This window comes from Histoplasma capsulatum (genome assembly GCF_000150115.1).
Source record: "Histoplasma capsulatum G186AR genomic scaffold supercont2.9, whole genome shotgun sequence".
Classification (NCBI taxonomy): domain Eukaryota; kingdom Fungi; phylum Ascomycota; class Eurotiomycetes; order Onygenales; family Ajellomycetaceae; genus Histoplasma; species Histoplasma capsulatum.
Window position 1 is genome coordinate 79,258 of NW_025544809.1, and position 19,136 is coordinate 98,393.

Sequence of the window (19,136 nt, forward strand, 5' to 3'; positions counted from 1 at the left end):
TAGAAATCCCAAGCATTATTGGAAAAAAACCTTCACTAGGTTTTCGTAGGGAGCACCAATCACTAGATATTACAGCGTACATTTGTTAGATCTTTTCAATATTTTTGCCTTGATAGCTGTGCAGCTTACTTTTACCCTTAGAACCTGATAGATTTGACCCATGTCAAGCTTTTTGGCTTGGCTCCAGCTAGACTTTTAAAATACAGTTTCAAATTTCTCCTTTTGCGTATATACATAGTAATATAATCGCCATTGTGAGACGAAAATGGGGTAGATGGGATATTTGGGCCACTTGCGGAATTCAAGTAGAAGCGCAAATGGTTCCACAAGTCTCTCGCCTTCCCTCAGCCATTTAATTCCTTCCATTTTGCTTGGTATCTCGCTATTGGAAAGCCAACCACAAATCAGGATCCTTTAAATGTCTCCTTCTAAACTATGATGATGACAATCCAATTCTCACTGATGAGACATACCTTCACTCTAATCAGGAACCCAAAGCAGAGTATTTAGGCGTCTTTCAGAAATAAATCGGGACCGGAGATATGAGGGTAGGCAGATCTGGCTCCATTTCAATTTTTCTTCCCATCGAGATAGAGCACCTATTAAGTGTCCATGCCAATATCATCGATCCCATTGACCCCTGCCGCTCAGAGAAGAAGGTTAACGTTTGGAATGAAATAGTATTGCAAAACCAAATGTACTGTACAAACGCATTTGAGCTACAAAACACCATATATGCACACAAAATATCCGTTAACCATCCTTTCCAAGGAACACGTGGTATGGGTTGTGGTATGAGTTGATGCATCTTAGATCGTATCTCCGCTCTCTTGAGTAAAATGCCAAAGGTCTGTGCCCACATTGTAACTCTCTCGTGCAAGCCAGAAGATGCAGCTTCCTCGATTCAATAGCGATCCGAGTATGCAAAGTTCGGTTCCAGCGGATTATCGATCAAGGCCAGAGCCAAAACCGGATTCTCTTTGTCACATCAATCAGGAAGTGCCAAATGAACATACTGCTTGCTGCATGTAGATACTTTCGCCAGAGTGGCTGAAAGCGAAGCGCCAATTCCGGACCCAATATTCCTTTTTGGATCAGTGCTTCGCAAGTTTTTTCCTCCTTTGTGCGGTCAATAGTTTCATATTCTGTGATCGATGCAATGTCTTTTGTTTTGCGCTTGAAATCGTATGCTACCAGAGCCATAGTAGGATAGACATTATACCAACAACCAAAAATGAGACCATCAAAGATTTTGTGGCGGTTTAGCTCCGGGAACTTCATTTCCGCAAATCGGTGTTCCAATTCCCGCCCATCTAGGTTAATGTCTTCATAGGGTTTGTGACCGTATACCATGAAGTAGAGGATTGACCCAACGGCGAACTGTTCAGTCCTGGCAGAGCAGAGGCCATAAGTGCCTTTCAAGGGCCCGGCAGTTAATCGTATGGCCCATGGAGCACTGGTATATTCTAGAAACTGCCCAATGGTGGTGGCGCGACCGAAATCAGTCAGCTTCAAATTGAAGTTCCCATCAAGAAGGCAATTGGTTGTGTTTAGATCATTGTGACAGAAACCCATTTCCTCCACATATTCAAGGGCAGATGTGAGTTGTTGTATCCATCGAGCGATGAGAGCAGGATCCTCGTAATCCTTCACGCGGATAAGACGCCCAAGAATATGATCACCTTCTCGCTCCTGGCGTTCATGAAAGCGCCAGATGATTGCATTATTCGCACAATATGATAGAAAAAGATGATCTGGAAGCATGACAAAACAATCCACAATATTTGGACATCGGTCCTGACGCTCATTAAGACGTTTGTAAAAAGCGATATCCTTGAGCAAAGGATGCTCTTCCATCTCCTCCTCAGGACTTCGGTCGGGACGAACAGTTTTCACCACAATAGTTGGACTGACGTGGTAGACATAAGCGTAGGCCCCACCGCCAACCCAATTATGTTTCTCGAGAGTGTCAGTGTAGTGGAAACCCATGGCAAATCGCGGCGCCAGTAATCATGGCCGTAGTCGTGCAGAGGTTCGGCGAAGATATACAGAAGCAGTAGTCGTTTGAGCTGCGGCAAATAGTTTCGGTGTGCGTGTGAGGTCGGGATCAGCTGTCCTTCACTCTCCTAGTCGCTCAGGCCTCGCAATTCCGAGCCAGAACTTTTTGAACAGCAAAACACGTTAAGCGGCAACAGTGATGATATAGAAGACATAACATAGGGCGAACAGGAAGAAGAAGAAGAACAGGAAGATGACGCGCATGGTAATGATCATGATCATAATGAAGCAGAGGATGGTCCCCTGGAGACATTTCATCTACTTCCTCTCTTCTCAGCATCCGTTCTAGGTAAAAATGTCAATGCCAGTATCAGCTAGGCAAATTCCGTTTCACAAATATCTAAATATCCGTTAGACTCCCTTCCTACATACTCTCTAATCCATACAATTCGTCTTTTGATAACCACTCGTTGCGAAATCACTCTGTCCTGGGATCAGTTCCGATCGCCCCAGGTCTCCCAATTCTTGCTCAAGCCAATTCAATTGCAGATCCGTGCTTCTCATTTATCCAGTGCCACTCTATGCGTTGATAGCCAATTATCTTCAATACAAAAAGGAAGCAGATTTGCGCCCGGGAAACAGCGGTGCCGGCAATACAAGGGCTATGGTATGCGAATTGCTCGCCATCAAGTTGTTAAAGGATTGCTCTACTCGGGAGTTGATTGATACTCTCTCACACGATTTCTATTATCCAGTGCAGGGACAGCCGCCTCCCTTGTCAAGCAGCACCACCAACCCATACATTTGAATACCAGCCAACAATCGAAATTAGTGCCCCCAGGATAGTCCGAATCCCTTGTCTCGAAATTACCATCCGTGCACAGGCAAACTTCTTCTTGCATGTCCTCTTGTAGTTCAACAACTCGAAGCTATTTGGGCAGGTAACATTCGTGGTCCATTTCGCTGCGGATAGTCTACATCGCCCAATAGTTGCAACCAGCGCACCATCGCCTTACAAGGGATATGATTCATTCGTCCGAACGAGCAATAGGTATGGCCCCGTCAAACGCAACGTCAGCCGTAGCTAGAGTTTTGCCGTTGGAACTCGTCGCTCCGTCACACTCTATAACCCACGAGATGCTTCGCTTTTGAAACCATCACGGCTAAGGGTCACTCGTTATCAACAAGTACATACTTTCCACAATGTCGTTCGCCATTTTACTGGGGCTCTTTCTTGCAGTGATTCGGAGGTGGTCTCGGGAAGTCTCTAGCCCAGATCTTGTATTTTGGTTTTGCAGCGCAGGATTTATGTTCGATGAACTTGTAGGGTTCAACGAGCATGGATCCAACCTCTGATGAACTTCTGGAACACTTTTGATGTGGGCATAATGCTCATGTTGTTTTGCTCTCATTGTTTGAGAATATATCTGATCCACTCAAACAATTCATTTCAAGCAATGCATATGATATTTTAGCCGCCAATGCAGTTCTCCTCCTCCCACACCTCTTCTCCGTTCTCGACCACTGCCGCTATTTTTCGCAGCTTCGAATCGCCTTCCGTATGATGGCTGCTGACCTTGTTGCCGTTTTCACACACTGATAGTCATCTCCACTCTCAACACCATGACCAAAATGTTTCTTCCACTCTAGCCATGAAACTAGGCTCCGATATTGGCGACATCAAAGCCGTCGGTGGTGGTTTCATCGGGACGATCCCGTCCAGCTTTGTGACTAAAATGGCAAATACGACTAGCGGTTTACGACGGCTTGCTCCAACAAGCATTGAGTAAATTGGTGTTGGCGCGGTTGAAGGCGCTTGAGGAGGATTTCGGGAGGTTATTTGGGAGGTCAAAGGATTGAGACGGGAGGGTGGACATGATCGCGAAAGCGAACATGAGCGGGATACGAGAAGGAGGAAAAGCGTGAATTTTTCGAAGAAGGGGGAATGGGGCCGGCAGTGGTTACAGTAGAGTAGGGCGAACACCAAGATTAGGTCTGGTTCTGGTAATTAAGGTGTCTGTGATGGTCAAACTCGTGAATGATGGTAGATGTAGGAGGAAGGTAGCCAAGCGGGAGTAAATATTCAGGGGCGGTGGTTCGCTGTAATTAGTTTGGGCGTTTCGGCATTCATCTACAGTATCGTGTCTGGTCGAGACTGGCGTCACTTGGTGTTTTGTGTTTTTATATCCTTAAATCCTGTTTAAAGAGGATTCTGACCTGATACCATAGGATTGTAATTGGGGCATCGGTGTCATTTTTGTATTATAGATCTGATAGACTTGATCAGGCAACTGTTTGGTCTCTTCACCTCGTTTTCCGTGGTAAGACTCTGCATTGTATTTATATATTTATGTACTGTACAGCGTCCCATCACATGGCACAACAGCTCATAGCATAGAGGATGTAAAATTTTTGCTACTATCCGAAGTGCATCATGAGGGACACCGCCCTCCCGATCCCCCATACACTGCTTCTCTTGCGATATTCCCCGCATTTCGCATCCGATTCCTGTCTTTTATGACCCTATCCACTTAAAGTGTCTTCCACACAGAAATTTGGGTTTTTTGAATCCATTAATGCAATGGAAATCGTATATCGTACAGATGACATCGCATTCTCGCGATATATATAAAATCCCTAACACCCAACACCCACATCACGCCTAGATGTCGCATTCCACCCTGCCATTCTTTCAACTTTCTCAATTTTCCAGTCTCTCGGTACACAACTTCCTCACACATTCCCCTATCGATGTTGCTCATCATGGAGCCTCTTTGCCTCCGCAACCTTCTGCTGCCTCATGCGATAAAGGGACATGGTAAACAGGCCTGCTCCAACGGAGGCAACCATAGCGTATAGGAAATGGCGGCCACTATGGAATTGTGTAAGCTGAGGTTCAAACAACGAAAAGGGAGAACCCGACGAAGCCCGGCGTGAGGACCTACGTAAACAGCTGCTGTGGAGGGCCGCGGGGTGGTGGGGGAGGGCGAGTGGCCATTCTTATGCACGTCTGTTGGGTTTATACCCGTTAACAACCACGGTGCGGGTATGGACAACAAAACAAGAGATTATTTATGCCGGCTCCGTGACGCCAAGAAAGGATCGATTTCACGTGGTTGAAGGAGCGGAAGAGTTCCAAGGTTAGAAAACGCAATATATCAATCACCATCCTCTGAAGCATATGCGAGTCTTTGACACCCTGAAACACTTGGAACAAAACCGCGGGAAGTTGTTAACTACCTCGGAGTATTTAACCACTAACATCTCATTTGCCTCTTCTCTTCTCCATCCTCGACTCTTTCATCACTACTACTGGTAGATAAGCCAAAGAGAACAGACGAAGATGGCTTCTTCATCGAAAGCTCCTAGCCCTTTACTCTAGTAGGTACCTCTGTCTAGCACTCTCTCTCTCTTGTGCAATACGATAGAACTCCAGCTGACCATCAGGCAGTGCCTGCATCGCGAATAGAACCACCATTTTAGCCGAACACTCCTCCCCCGGCACTTCCTCCACCTCCGCCTCCTCCCTCGCATCCATAATCCTCCCCAAAATCTCCCACCAAACACCGCAAAAGCTCACCTATACTCATGACCGCCTCTTCGTCCACTACATAGCCGACTCTCCCTCGGCTGCAGGCGAAAATGGCGAACTCACCTCGCACGCCCCGCTCAGCTACCTAGTCGTTGCCACCGCAGAACTAGGTCGACGCATCCCCTTCGCCTTCCTCCTCGAGACCCGTCGCAAATTCCTCACAACCTACAACCCAGAGAGCACCGACTTTAGCGCACTCCCCCCATACGGCTGTGCAGCCTTCAACACACACCTCCGCGAGCTGCTGCAGACCTACAACACCGCCCCGCCAGCCGACTCGCTTGCCTCTGCGCGCAAGGAGATCGATAGCGTACGCGGAATTATGACGGAGAACATCGAGCGGGTGCTGGAGCGTGGGGAGCGTATTGATTTGTTGGTTGATAAGACCGATCGTCTGGGGGGCAGCGCGCGGGATTTCCGTGTTCGAAGTCGTGGATTGAGGCGGCAGATGTGGTGGAAGAATGTTAAAGTGATGGCCTTGTTGGTCGTCGTCGTTGTGTTTTTGGTATATTTGTTTGTCGGGATGGGGTGTGGGTTGCCTGCGTGGGGAAAGTGTTTTGGACGCTAGGATTGAATTCCATAGATTTGGGACATTGATATCACCATGAGATATTCGTTGTCTTAGATCTGTTGAGGGTGGAGGCTTTCTTTCTTCTTTCCCATGTTTTTAACTGGTTTTTATTTCTGGATTTTGTATTTCTTATGTCTTTGATATGTCCTTTTTCTAGCCACAGAGCTTTTGTATTTGTATTTTGCCGAGCGCGCAAGTTTTAATCCTTTCCTTTCATTGCACTCATCCCTCGATGCTAGTATTTACAGATACAAAATCAAAACTTTTTCGTTTATCTAGAAACCTATTTTCTTCAATCAGAAATTCTTAGTAATCGGATTTGGGGAGCGATTCCTGTTTGCAATGAAGGAAATAAATTGTTTAAAAACAGCTCACTACGTACACATAATACGTAGAATCGATGTCCCTCACTCTCAAACCTGTCTCCATCATCGATATAAACCGTAGGAACAAGTCTGCAGGCGAGATTTACCCACACCATCGCACAATACCCACTTCGTACTTAAGAATATAAAAAGTGGAGTTTGATGTTTGGTGTTGTATAGGTCACTCCATATACGCCAGCCGTATACCTCACTAAACCACCGAATAAAGATTATATCTTATGGTTTGCGAGGAGATAATACTGGCAAAGGTCATGCACTATTATGTGCTGTTACTATGAAAATGGATGGATATTGGGGGGGGGGGTGGGGGGGGGCCCCGGGCGGAAAAGGAATTGAAATGGGAATGGTTCTTCAAGTCATTAAATTCTTTGGGGCCCGTTCTGGCATTTCTGATCGGTCGAGGCTCTTACTGTTTGATTCGCATTGGACACTGAGGTGAGGGAATGGTTGCGCGAAGACCAAAGAAAAATAAAAACGGCCGAAGCTGGAGAGACGAGTCAAACCCACCCACCACCCCGGCCAAGCTTGTAACTACAGACAATTAGAAGTCATATAGTGTCTTGCTCTTATTTTTTTTTTTTTTTTTCAACGTTCAGTCCATACAATATAGCATGAATCCACTCCACGCGCCAAGGAAATCCCATCCGGCCAATAAGTTGCGCAAAGTCAAAAAGGGTCCTTCTGCATACAATCCCTCACCAATATGCATGCAAAGCAAGTCGGAGAGGAAAGGGGGAAAAAAAGAAAAGGAAAGAAAAAACCAGTATAAACAATAGTTACGCCGTTTTTAATTTAATTTCCCTTTGCAGCTGCCTTTGCTTCCCGGCCTTTACCCATTCGCTCGAGGATGTTCTCGCGGTCTTTGTCGATCTTCAGTTTCGTGATGACAACCTTGGATGGGTGGATACCGATAGGGACGCTCTGACCGTTTGACTTGTCGCGGGTGACGCGCTCGACGTGCACGACGTATTTAAGGCGATATACGCTAGTGATTTTGCCCTCGCGGCCCTTGTTGGAGCCTCGGACGATGGTTACTTCGTCGTCTTTGCGGATAGGTATGGAGCGGACCTAGGTTTTGTAGCAGAATCAGCCCATGCTCTTTGTCCTTCTACTTTCGTTCCCATGTTTCCTTTTCTTCTTTCTTCGTAATTGGCTATTCTTATGTGCCAAAGTGGCCGTATCCATTTAGATTCATATCCGGATTCTAGGATCTCGTACATTGTGCTTTTCTCTCAGTTCCTTGCTCAACGGGGCGCTCATGATGACTCGTCGCTCACTGGAAGGGGCACTAAAGTGCGCCTTGCGCGACTTCCGCCGTGAAGAGGCAAGTTCTGTCGATAAGATAAATTGTCAGTCCCTCATTATCATACGTAATAATACTTTGAATAAGGTCCAGCCATCCTCAGACTTCCGTAAATAGCGCGGCCCCAATAAATCAAGCAGGGAAGAAGCAGTCGTACGCACCTCCGTTGACCTTTGCCATTTGTGCAGATCTGAAGGGGGAAATGAGATCTGGCTCCGAGAGAGAGTGGGAGGAGATGGGGTTGTTCAATTATCGTCGTCGTTGGGAGCCGTCCGCCGTCAAGATTTCCGATCCGAAAATTGTGTGGGAGACTGTGGGTCAGCTGACTTGGTCTAGGGCTGGCTGACTCAGTCGTCTGCTAAGTCATTCCATTGAACGAACAACCAACAAAAAGAGTAAACGATGAGGAGAAACACTTCAAGGAGATGTTTCGCGCTGCTGCCGCTAATTCTATTCTCGAAACCTGCATCGTGCTCACTTTGCGACCGAATCACCTATGCCGCAACCGCACAAACCCTCGCTTTTATCAATCGGATCAACCCTCCCGCATCTTGCTTCAACGGCCCCTCCCTTCTACCCCATGCCATACTCTGTGCAGTATCTCAAGATAGCTTTCAAGCTGTCGTGGAGTCGTGAATTTTAGAAAAGAAATTTTAGCTATACCCTTTGGGTATGTCGTACCAAGGATTTGGTTACTCTCCTTACCAGTACCTCCATGGTACCTCATACTCTTCCCTGCGCGAAATCCCTGTCACTCACCATTCATCGACTCCAAATATCCAGCCATCAGCAGATCGAAGCTACGGGCAGCAGCAGAGTTATGAGTGGCAAGGGCAGAACGGTACAGATATATCAAGCCAAAGCGCACGGCCGCAGCAGGAGACTGAGAGCTGGCAGCCCTCAAGCAATCCATCCCCTAGCTACGGATATCAGCATCAGCAACAAACGAACTATCATACTTCCAATGCTGCACCGTCAATATCGCCGTCATTGTCATCGCAACAGGCCCAGCAGTCCCATCGGAGACAAAGCCAACTTATTTCACCAACTCTGAAAAGTATCCAGTATCCCTTGGAGCCCATTGCCATCCCCAACTCCTCGGTGGATCCGGTGTCAACCGCTTCCCCTTCTGCAAACATGGGCTATGAGACGGATTCTCCAGTACAGAATAGGTCACCGGCGATTGTTTCTCTACGGATTGACCGTTCAAGTTCTTCTCAATCCTTAAGAACTACTGCTGCTTCAGCTATGACTTCTCTCTCTTCCAGCATTACCGCTCCTCGTGCCAATTCCCAGAGGCTGATGACTGGACCTGCTGGCTCCTCCTCAACCTCGCATTCTTACAATTCAAGCCATGGGCCTCCTCGCTCCAATTTAGCGTCCCTAGGTCCCACAGTAATGTCCTCACCTTCAGCTCACCAGAGCCAGCCGTTTCGTCAACAGAACGTTTCTTCGCAGTCTAGTAGAACGTCAACACCATCAGCCCAGTCAAACATACCTCGGAGCCAACCCTCTTTATCCCACGCACCCCCCAAGCATTCTTCGTCCATGCTAGCCACGCCGTCAACATATTCTGACCGTTCAACTTCTCAAGAGCACCACGCAGCATACAATATTGTCAACACCTCTCAACAGCACCCTACCGTGTCACATGCCCAAAATACCCCGTCAAATCCCCCCCACGTAAATTCTACCGCCGAATATCAAACGGCGAACCTAAGCCAATCGCAATCACATCAGCCAGCTACGCCAAGCTATATCGACCCCAGCCAAATCTACAATCCGTATTACCAGGAATACCAGAAAATGAAAGCAGCACAGGCGGAAGCGGAAGCGGAAAGGCTGAAACAAAAACAGAAGGAAGACGAGAAACAAGGTGAAATAGAGAGTCAAAGGGAGGAAGAGAGACGAGTGCAGGTCGCGAGAAAGATAGTGGAGATGGAGGAAAATCAGAATCGAGCTGCTGATGCCAAAATTGACCAAAAGATAGACAGTGCAGTGACGTTTGCTGACCACCCGCATTCAGAGAGAACACAATCTGAAAGCCTCGCAGTAGCTAATCCATCCCCTTCGGAGACACATAAACGAAGTCGGAAATCCGTCCCAAAAACTAGGCTACAAGTTCCTAACGCCACCGATTCACAACAGCAAAAACCTGGAAGTACCATAAAACACCAACGTCGTCAGCGGAAATCGCAGATAAACCTTTCCCCTCCTCCGCCCGTCGGGGTGCCGGTGAGTGTCCCTCAAGCAGAGCTCGCGCCCACTGCTCCACCTAGTCAGACACTTTCAACGGCGGCCCAAACCCCAGGTGAAGGACGGCCTAGTGAAGATGAAGACTTGGAAATGAAATTGATGTTGGAAAAAATGAAACAACTCAAATCCAAGGACCCGAGCAAATTCGCCAAGTTACTAAGCGGACTGGAAATGGTGAGTGAGGTCTCCATTTTGTCTTTTTGTCTCTCTCTCTCTCTCTCTGTCTCTCTTTCTCTCTCTTTCTTCTTTCTTCTTTTCTTCTTTCTTCTCATATTTTTTTTTGGTGTGTGTGTGTGTGTGTGTGTGTGTGTGTGTGTGTCAATTCCTCGACCTTTCCTACCACAACCGCAATCTAATATTCGTACCAATAATAGCCGGAACCTGTTACGGCCACACCCCATGTCGTGGAGGATCAACGGACAGCCAAAAACCCAGTATCTACACCAGCCACTGTGGCTCCCATGAATCCCACAGATGAGAGCAATTCAATCCATGATCGCGGCAAATTCCCCGCAGCTCGGCGAAAACGAAAGCCAAAGCTTGCTGATGCTGTTAATCGTATAGCTCAACCCTCACCTATCAGACATGATACACAACAGCCCGCCCCAGCTCCTTCTTCACAGCCCGAAACCCATAATGGAAGCCGGGCTCCCCGAACCGACTCGGCTATGGGGATTGAGAAGCTGATAGATACTAATAAATCACAATCTGCATCATTTCCAGCCTCAGCTCAAGCTGCAACGCCAACCACCGAACTTGCTCCTGAGCCTGCACCTGAGCCTGCACCTGAACCTGCACCTGAACCTGCACCTGAACCTGAAACTAGGCAAACAAAGGAAGAAACCCGTAAGGTTGCTACGATCTGGCCTAAGCCGAAGCGATTAGCCCTCGCCCAAGCAGCCTCAAGATATATCGATGACGTCCTTAGTAATCGCAACCAGGGCAAGAAATGTCCTCCAGAGATGGTATTATCGCTGATAGATCAGAATCCAAGCTATATTGAGCTGTGCGGGATGTTGGAATCTCGGGGCTATGTCTTGAATCGCGTTCATTTCGCGAAACATTTACTCAACGCTATGCCAGAACTAACGACAAGTTCCAGTGTTACTGCTCGTCCGAGCCGGGCAGCGAATGGACCATCTTCCACTGCTAGAAAAGCGCAAATCCAACCTCTCCCAGCTGCAATGCCCATTCCACCACCAGCTCAAGATACCAGAGTTGCCCCAAGAGATGATCCTGTTCCCATTACTCCAGTATCCATATCGCCGCCAGAGCCTGGCACTCAGGCTGTGGGGAACAAAGTGGAGCTGTCAGTTCCATCATTCACACCCATACCACCACCGGCCAACAGATCCCCTCTATATTTCAGGCAGCAACAACCTCCAGTGTCAGTCCCGCCAGGAAATCAGGTCCCCGGTTTTATAAGTCCTCCACCACCTTCAGGAACCTTTTCAATGGGATTCCAAGCTCCTGGGTACGCAGAGCCATATTACCGCAAAAGCCAGCCGTCGTTTCGACACAGCAGAGGCGACCCGGCTCTGGTTGGAAACAAACTGAAATCCAAGCTCCACGTTCCTGTACCACCTGCGCAGGTGCCTGCTCCTGGTTCCAAGGAGGCACTCGCTAAAAAGCGAACGTTTGCAGAAATTGTGGATTTTACACAACTTTCAAGTGACGAAAATGATTCACCCCACCCGTCAAAAGCATCGCGCTTAGAGGACGTACCGACCCAGAGCGAAGCAAATGTGGAAGTGAATGTTGAAGAAGTACCAGCATTGGCATCGGAAACGGCTGGGACGCCTGGAACACAGGCGAAGACGCCCGATTTGTCCCGATTTAGAATGCCAGATGCCGATGTTTCTACCAGCAATGAAAAGCTACGGAAGCGTGGCGATATCGTCAAGCCTCTCAACAAGACGGAGGCTTTGAAAACGCGCTACTACGACCCGAAGAGCATTGCGAGAGATCTCTTAATCGCAACCGGTCGCCACCCAACTGAGTGTCCATTGAACCAACATCTTTCGAAACTGCGAGATAATTTTTCTGCTGTAGATAACTCATCTGATTTGTGCACGTTCCGGTGGGACATTGTCGATCCTGGAGGGCCGCCACCACCTGAAGCCCCGCTTGTTTCTGCCACCTCCAGACCTCCCCTTTTCACTATCCGCAAGCATGCAAAGTCCAGCTCCGTTATCGGCCGCTTACCTAATATATTACCACGTGACTCGACAAAAGGCGTTAGTCATACTCCTTCACGACTACACACCTGTCAAACAGCCAACAGTGATAACTCGCAACCTCACATTCAGCAAGAGAGCAATATCGACAGCAGAACTAAAATCTCCGCGATGAGTTCATCTCACATTCCATTGTCTCGCCGACGCGGACGACCAGCAGGCGCGAAGAATAAACCTCGATTCGCAGACCGAGTTGAGATCACCATTCCGACAAGTTCATCGTCAAAAGCGCTTCAAACTCCATTTCATACGTACAAATGCCAGTGGCAAAACTGCGATGCCGAACTTCACAACCTCCAAACACTCCGAAAGCACGTCACCCGCCTCCATATCCCCAAAAACAATGGGATGGAGGCTTCTTGCTTATGGGCTGGTTGTAGTGGTCGCGGGATTATGTTTGGAAGTAGGAGGCTGGCAGATCATGTGGAGAATGAACATTTAAGCGCCCTAGCATGGACCCTGGGGGAAGGGCCAGGGTCTGTAAGATCTGGTGAGACTGGAAAACTACTCAGCGACCCAATTGTTGTTTCTTAAACAAGACGAGAGACGAAGAAAAGACATACCAAAAGACCCTCGTATAACAAACCAGGAAATTCTCATTTTCTTTTCCCTCTGTTCTCCTCTTCTAGGTCATCGAGATTACAATATCGCCGACTACCTGAATGACAGCAATGGACGCGCCGTGGTCGCCAGGGCAAGCGCGAAAGGCACACGACCTACCTTGATTCTCCCCGCCGCATACAGGTCGATCCGATGCTTCAACAAGATGTATGGAAACGAGAGCGACAAGGCCAAAGCGCTGGAGGTATTGCGGGCACTGGAGATGAAACAAATAAGGGTAGGAACGGGGTTGGGCCGCGGCGGATGTACATTTATGAATGAAAAGAGACAGGAGACGGTTGTGGCGTTTGAGAGCGTTTTTGAGATCGTCCCTGAAGATAAGGAGGGTCTTTAGAATTTACGTGTCTCAGCATACGAAGATCTTTTACGGAATGGTAGCTTTCTAGTTTTGCTCCTTTCGTTTCTCGCTTTCGACCTACCTAATATTTACTAACAGATGTTATGTTTCCAGCAATGGGTTTGGGAAATGCGTGTGGATTTTTTTAAGACATCATATTGTCTTTTGCTTGTACTCAGTACTTATATAGCTCGGCGCGGGGAGTTTTCAAAGTTAGTCACATGTACGTACATTCAGGATCGGTATACATGCGAATGATACCCGCCAACAGTGCGAATGGCTTTCAGGTTAGATTGTCAGGTTTCGCGATAGAAAGATCAATCGTAGCTTAGAAGAACAACAACAAGAAAAAAAGAAGAAGAAGAAGCGAGAGAGCGAGAGAAAGAAAAAGAAAAAGGCTGACGACAATAATGCCAATTAATACATTTTGTACATGTGAAGTAGGTATTTCTAGAAGCAAGCCGCAATTCCACCACCCGGGAGACCATATCATCCGATCTTATGAAACCCAATCAACAAATGCTCGCCATCTCCGGTTTCCCGAGTTTCCCATCTACTTTCTCCTACCCAATAACCCTCAACCAGCCGCATCTCGGTTAATTGGTGTAGTGGAAATGGAATTCTTCGACGAACTTGTCGACGCGTGGGATTGTACAGAGGAGCTCTGGGAGGAAGTGGAGGAGGTTGCAGAAGAGTCTTTGGCGTTGACTTCGAGGTAATGGTAGAGGACGATGAGGAGCATGGCGCAGGAGCCAAGGAACATGGCAAGTTGATAGAGTTGTTCGTCTGAGATCATCTTCAGGGTGACGACGTCCTTTGTAGTTGTGTGCGATAGCTGGCCTTTGGCAAGGTCGATATCGTTATCTCCGGAATGGGAGTAGAGTACTCGTAAGGTTATATAGATAAATCGTATATATATCGGCGAGTCGATCAGGTTCCGTATCGCGCAACTTCTGGGCTATCACTTCTCAAGGAGCAGTAGTGTAATCCGTTGGACGCATTCACAATGGGACCTACAAACATTCGTCGCCGTATGCAGTGCCAAAGCTTGAAGCTAACGGTGTCTTATATACATATGTTTTTACTACTGCCACGTCCGCCAAGCCTCATCCGTCGCTGCCAAATAACCCCACCATGATTCAGGCTTCTTTTTTCCAGCACACTCATGTTCTTCACTCCACAAAGCACACACGAACATCGCAATCACAACCGTCAAGGTACATATATCGCGGATTTGGCCTTACCCTGTCCATAACATACATCGGCCGGTTGTAGGGGCCCTCTATGTTTCCCGGAATATACCCTTCCTATTTTTAATGCCCAGTTAATACCGACGGATTTTGAAAAGCAAAGGGCCGAACTTGAATTACATTCAACACCAAAATGCCGCCCAAAAAAGGATCTGATCAGCCGAAGAAGACGAGGGCTACGGTGGAAGATAAGGTGAGTTATCTGTTCCTGCTGTTGTTCTCTAGCCCACTTCGCGGAACAATATTGCTGATGTATTGGTCTTTATCTCCTCAGACATTTGGCATGAAAAATGTATGTTTTCAAGCCCCATTAGATATATCCCGCACGCATAAACATACACGGAATAGGAATAAGAGTTTGAGATACTACCTGGCCAGGGGGGATGTTTGCGGAATACACCTTAGTCTATGTCTAATTTTTGAAATTAATATAGAAAAAAGGAGGCAACGCAAAAAAACAAATAGCCCAGCTTCAAGCACAAGCCCAATCAAACAAGAACGCGGATGAGAAAAGGAAAGAAGCACAACGACTTCAACGCGAGAAAGATAAAGCTGCTGCTGAGCAAGCTAAACGGGAAGCTGCGGAACTCTTTAAGCCCGTTCAAGTCCAAAAAGTTCCATTTGGTGTTGACCCCAAAACCGTCCTCTGTGTTTTCTTCAAGAAGGGCAGCTGTGAAAAGGGCAAACGATGCAAGTTCAGCCACGACCCAGCTGTAGAGCGAAAGGCACAGAAGAAGGATCTCTATTCCGATAGCAGAGATGCGGAAGAGGAAAAGAAACAGGATTTGATGGATAATTGGGATGAAGAGAAATTGCGGAAGGTCGTGTTGAGCAAACATGGTAACCCAAAGACAACGACCGACAAAGTCTGCAAGTACTTTATCGATGCTGTCGAGAATCAGAAATATGGTTGGTTTTGGATTTGTCCAAATGGCGGCGATAAATGCATGTACAGACACAGCTTGCCACCTGGGTATGCTTCTCGGTTCTCAGTGTGTTTCGTTTTCCTCGATTTCTAACTGGTACAATAGCTTCGTCCTTAAAACCAAAGAACAAAGAGCCGCTGAAAAAGCTCTCATGGACAAATCCCCATTGAAAACCCTCACTCTCGAAGATTTCCTCGAGTCCGAACGCCATAAACTCACAGGCAACCTCACACCAGTCACCCCGGAAACATTTGCCAAGTGGAAGAAAGAACGTCTGGACAAGAAAGCCGCGGAGGAAGAGGCCCGCAAAGCAAAAGATGCCAGTGGTCGTGCCATGTTCGAAAGTGGTGACTGGAACGCTTCCGACAGTGAGGATGATGATGGTGACGCCGGAGATGACGACTGGAATGAATGGAATATGGAATCATTACGCAAGGAGACAGAGCGGCTACGAGAGCAATCGGAGGAGGATCGAATTGCAAAACTCCACGGAACTACTTCGGCTCTTACGTCCGGTACTGGTTCAGAAGAACGGCCCACCCCAGTTGATGGAGCTGGATAAATATCAATGTATGAATAAAAGCAAGGACACATTCTTGGCACTCTTTCCGTAGGAAAGGGAAAGGAAATCTCCAGTGATGACGACGAAATCAAGAATCAATATCCAGTCATTTTATATGATGTCGGTTCTCGTTGTTATTTTTCACGACCTGGCGTCCCGTCCACTGAAAGTTTGCGGGCCTGTAGACCAGGCCTAGCAATGTAGGGGTAATACCCCTGCTCCTGCGAACGCAAAGATCACAAGTGATTACTCGGTTTTGGTTTTGGTTTTGGTTTTGGTGTTTTACCATAATGAAGACTGAGATGTGATATTGCCGTGGATACTGGGGTGTTTATTTATATACATTTGCTTCTACCTCCATTTCCATTTCCATTCTTTCCCCCTGTTCAGTCATGCTCTCATCCTTTTTATTTTCTTGTTCTGACAAAGATAATGTTAAATTTCTCTGCCATTATGCTTGCTACGCTGCTCTGGAAAATCACATCCAAATATCAAAATTAGATCATTCCTTTGTGCCTTATTTTCCTTTATTTCCCTGTCCATGTCTATGGCGACACTGTCTTCTTTCAAGTTTTCTGTCAATTTTACTTGATGTCTTAGATACCATTGAGGGGTTTTTCACATACACCCGCACGAAGGTACAAATATCCTTCTCTTGGGTTAATGTTCAATCCGCACTTGTCTAAGGCTACGCTATGGATGGCAGTCAGTAACGATATCAATCGCATCGAATATATATAACAACACCGGAGTCTTTCTCGACAACAAGGACCTCCTAAGAAATATTGGTTCAAAAATCCGTTGTCCGCAGTGGATGTCCACAGCAGCGAATATTCCTTGTCTTTTCTTCTATACTTTCAAAAGGTGTTCATTGTGCTTTTTACTTTGGCAGCCAAAGAAAGGATAACCTACTTTTATAGCATGCTTTGTTCCTTTGGAGCTGGGTCCCAATTACATTCAACAGCAAATCGCCAATGAGTTATGCTTCTGGCCTTCAGACAAAGCTCATCTACATACCTTCGTTTGCATTTCATCTCCATGCTACCCATTCCAGTTCTTGCTGAAAAACTTCCAAGTCATTATGATTTTGGTGCTGGAACAAACTCATCCCCCAATAGCAAACACGCATACAAAGTACTAATCTTCCTAATCTTTGATCTTTCGCCGTTCCAAACAATGATCGGCTGAAAGCTTTCTTTATGAGGCCCAGGAAAGATTACTTTCAGGACTTTCAAGACTCTTCAGTGAGATGATGTCTCTCATGTAGCCAACTGAGGAATCCTACCATCTCAATTCCCATGCGAGTATAATGAATTGGAGGAGGCGATTTTTTCTGCCTTTGATCTTCCTATAAAACCCACCACTCCCGGCTGATCAACTATGTCTAACAAAACATCGCCGAGAAACCGCCATATTACTTGTACGGTTCAAGCCTCTTTGAAACTGTCAGATTCCGTTGCATTAGATTCGTCAATGTTTGTTCATCATGGGAAACGGCCCCCAAAATCCTAGGCCGGATTCTGGTAGCCCATACAAGAAGCCATATCCGGTCATCAGACGACCTGGTAGCCGCGATATGTTTCGAAGATCAGCCTTCGGTGAGTGGAAGCCGCGTGTAGTCTGGAAAAGATCACAGTTTACTCTAACTATTACCTGTCCACTTGCAATTAACTCTTATATCAATTAGACTCTAACACCAAGGGATCTAACGGCCACAGCATTCCAGACGCTGATTCTGAGCCTGAGCCCAATCCACACGACAAGTCGAGCTGGAATCAGTCTCCCGTTTATCATTCCCTGCGTATTTCACGATCCCCAGACGCTGGTAAAGCATACACCACCAACAGCTATCACAGCCAGCCAGCCTTAGTGTCCGTGAATAAATACGGTCGCCGGTACCGTGCTACGGATTCTGGGTCGCCAATCGAACATTCGGAGGCATTTAAATCCAGTGGGAACTCACTAGCTATAAATCCTGAACAACATCCATATCTAAATGGTCGACTCTTCGAAGTATACACAGATCCAAACCCGGGCGCAGACACAACAAACAGAGAGGAAACTGTCAATATTTCTAACGCAGCAAACGAGTTCCCACCGGCCCCGGCACAGTCCATTCACTGTAATACGGAAGAGGATCCCTACCACAGACTTATCAATGACAACATGGATAAAGAAGCTAACAAGGAGAACGCTCCCGCTGGAACTCCCATACCACTCGAGGAGGGAGGGAAAGGACAATTGCGCTGGAGCAACAAACACCGTCGACCACTGGAGGCATTGAATCTCTCTGATTTCTACCCTATCGATGCAAGTATCTGTCCAAACTCCTTATGATGGGGATGTGTTCTTGGGTGGCACTAGGGGAGGATGTGCATGCCGGATAAGCTGGAGGTGTATTCACCGTTCTAAGGGTTTGAAGTGAGCTGGGGTTTCCATTTGTGAGATCTTTCTATGTGATTCTTGGAAAAACTATCCCCATTTCCCTACCCCGATACGCGATAGTTTGCCCTATTATTTCCCGTCTTCTTTTGTTTCAAGATGTAGGTATCGCATACGAAATTACTATTTTTCGGAATATCCCTGCTGCTTTGTATTTGTCACACAAAATATATTACCCGTTCTTTCGTAGATTTTCGCTTGCGTCCACTTCTCTCCTGAATGAAATATCCATTGAGAAACTGTCCTTATCTGTGTGGTCCCACCGGGGGCCTTTGTTTATACCTAGGAGCAAAAAGATCGAACAAATACTATTGTAATCCGCCATGAAATATATGTTAGGCCACGGGGACGAAGGAGTTCGACCACCACCAGCGCCATGCTGGTAGTAGAGTGTACGAACCAATCCAAAGCTCCAACAAATATATGTCTCGATGTGCCAATGCCAGTGTATCATGTCAAACTCTTCTAAAGTTTGGCCATATCGAATCTCTGTTTCACTAATCAGCAGGTCAAACTTCAAGTAATGGCACCCACTAATACACTCAGCTATCCTTTTGGCAGCTTTCAGGGTTTCCCATTTTATTTAAGAGTACGGACGGGGTGAAGTAAGATCCAGTAAAACGAAAATAGAGAAAAATGACTTCGTTTTCACACA

At 46.9% G+C, this 19,136-nt stretch overlaps 9 protein-coding genes across 9 annotated transcripts; 5 read left to right on the forward strand and 4 right to left on the reverse strand.

Moving 5' to 3' along the window:
- Nucleotides 1-904: 904 nt before the first annotated feature.
- Nucleotides 905-1,989, reverse strand: HCBG_06253 (protein kinase; the record flags this gene model as incomplete). Its single annotated transcript, XM_045433302.1, has 2 exons — nt 905-978; nt 1,017-1,989. 2 exons carry the CDS (start codon nt 1,987-1,989, stop codon nt 905-907), a joined length of 1,047 nt encoding a protein of 348 aa, XP_045285615.1.
- Nucleotides 1,990-2,616: 627 nt separating this feature from the next.
- HCBG_06254 (uncharacterized protein) lies at nt 2,617-4,152 on the forward strand (the record flags this gene model as incomplete). The annotated part of the gene is made up of 2 exons (XM_045433303.1): nt 2,617-2,665; nt 2,759-4,152. The coding sequence occupies one exon, from the start codon at nt 3,651-3,653 to the stop codon at nt 3,786-3,788; it is 138 nt and encodes a 45-aa protein (XP_045285616.1).
- A 1,041-nt stretch (nt 4,153-5,193) lies between these two features.
- HCBG_06255 (SNAP-25) lies at nt 5,194-6,434 on the forward strand (the record flags this gene model as incomplete). The annotated part of the gene is made up of 2 exons (XM_045433304.1): nt 5,194-5,379; nt 5,450-6,434. 2 exons carry the CDS (start codon nt 5,342-5,344, stop codon nt 6,156-6,158), a joined length of 747 nt encoding a protein of 248 aa, XP_045285617.1.
- Nucleotides 6,435-6,964: 530 nt separating this feature from the next.
- On the reverse strand, nt 6,965-8,110 carry HCBG_06256 (60S ribosomal protein L26; the record flags this gene model as incomplete). Its single annotated transcript, XM_045433305.1, has 3 exons — nt 6,965-7,615; nt 7,766-7,878; nt 8,012-8,110. The coding sequence occupies 3 exons, from the start codon at nt 8,028-8,030 to the stop codon at nt 7,340-7,342; spliced, it is 408 nt and encodes a 135-aa protein (XP_045285618.1).
- A 412-nt stretch (nt 8,111-8,522) lies between these two features.
- Nucleotides 8,523-13,298, forward strand: HCBG_06257 (uncharacterized protein; the record flags this gene model as incomplete). Its single annotated transcript, XM_045433306.1, has 3 exons — nt 8,523-10,280; nt 10,481-12,833; nt 12,973-13,298. 3 exons carry the CDS (start codon nt 8,523-8,525, stop codon nt 13,296-13,298), a joined length of 4,437 nt encoding a protein of 1,478 aa, XP_045285619.1.
- Nucleotides 13,299-13,661: 363 nt separating this feature from the next.
- HCBG_06258 (uncharacterized protein) lies at nt 13,662-14,324 on the reverse strand (the record flags this gene model as incomplete). The annotated part of the gene is made up of 2 exons (XM_045433307.1): nt 13,662-14,259; nt 14,319-14,324. The coding sequence occupies 2 exons, from the start codon at nt 14,322-14,324 to the stop codon at nt 13,879-13,881; spliced, it is 387 nt and encodes a 128-aa protein (XP_045285620.1).
- A 360-nt stretch (nt 14,325-14,684) lies between these two features.
- On the forward strand, nt 14,685-16,039 carry HCBG_06259 (translation machinery-associated protein; the record flags this gene model as incomplete). Its single annotated transcript, XM_045433308.1, has 3 exons — nt 14,685-14,744; nt 14,986-15,524; nt 15,583-16,039. 3 exons carry the CDS (start codon nt 14,685-14,687, stop codon nt 16,037-16,039), a joined length of 1,056 nt encoding a protein of 351 aa, XP_045285621.1.
- A 96-nt stretch (nt 16,040-16,135) lies between these two features.
- Nucleotides 16,136-17,088, reverse strand: HCBG_06260 (uncharacterized protein; the record flags this gene model as incomplete). Its single annotated transcript, XM_045433309.1, has 3 exons — nt 16,136-16,509; nt 16,666-16,732; nt 17,057-17,088. 3 exons carry the CDS (start codon nt 17,086-17,088, stop codon nt 16,447-16,449), a joined length of 162 nt encoding a protein of 53 aa, XP_045285622.1.
- A 437-nt stretch (nt 17,089-17,525) lies between these two features.
- HCBG_06261 (uncharacterized protein) lies at nt 17,526-18,376 on the forward strand (the record flags this gene model as incomplete). The annotated part of the gene is made up of 2 exons (XM_045433310.1): nt 17,526-17,637; nt 17,727-18,376. 2 exons carry the CDS (start codon nt 17,526-17,528, stop codon nt 18,374-18,376), a joined length of 762 nt encoding a protein of 253 aa, XP_045285623.1.
- Nucleotides 18,377-19,136: the final 760 nt, after the last annotated feature.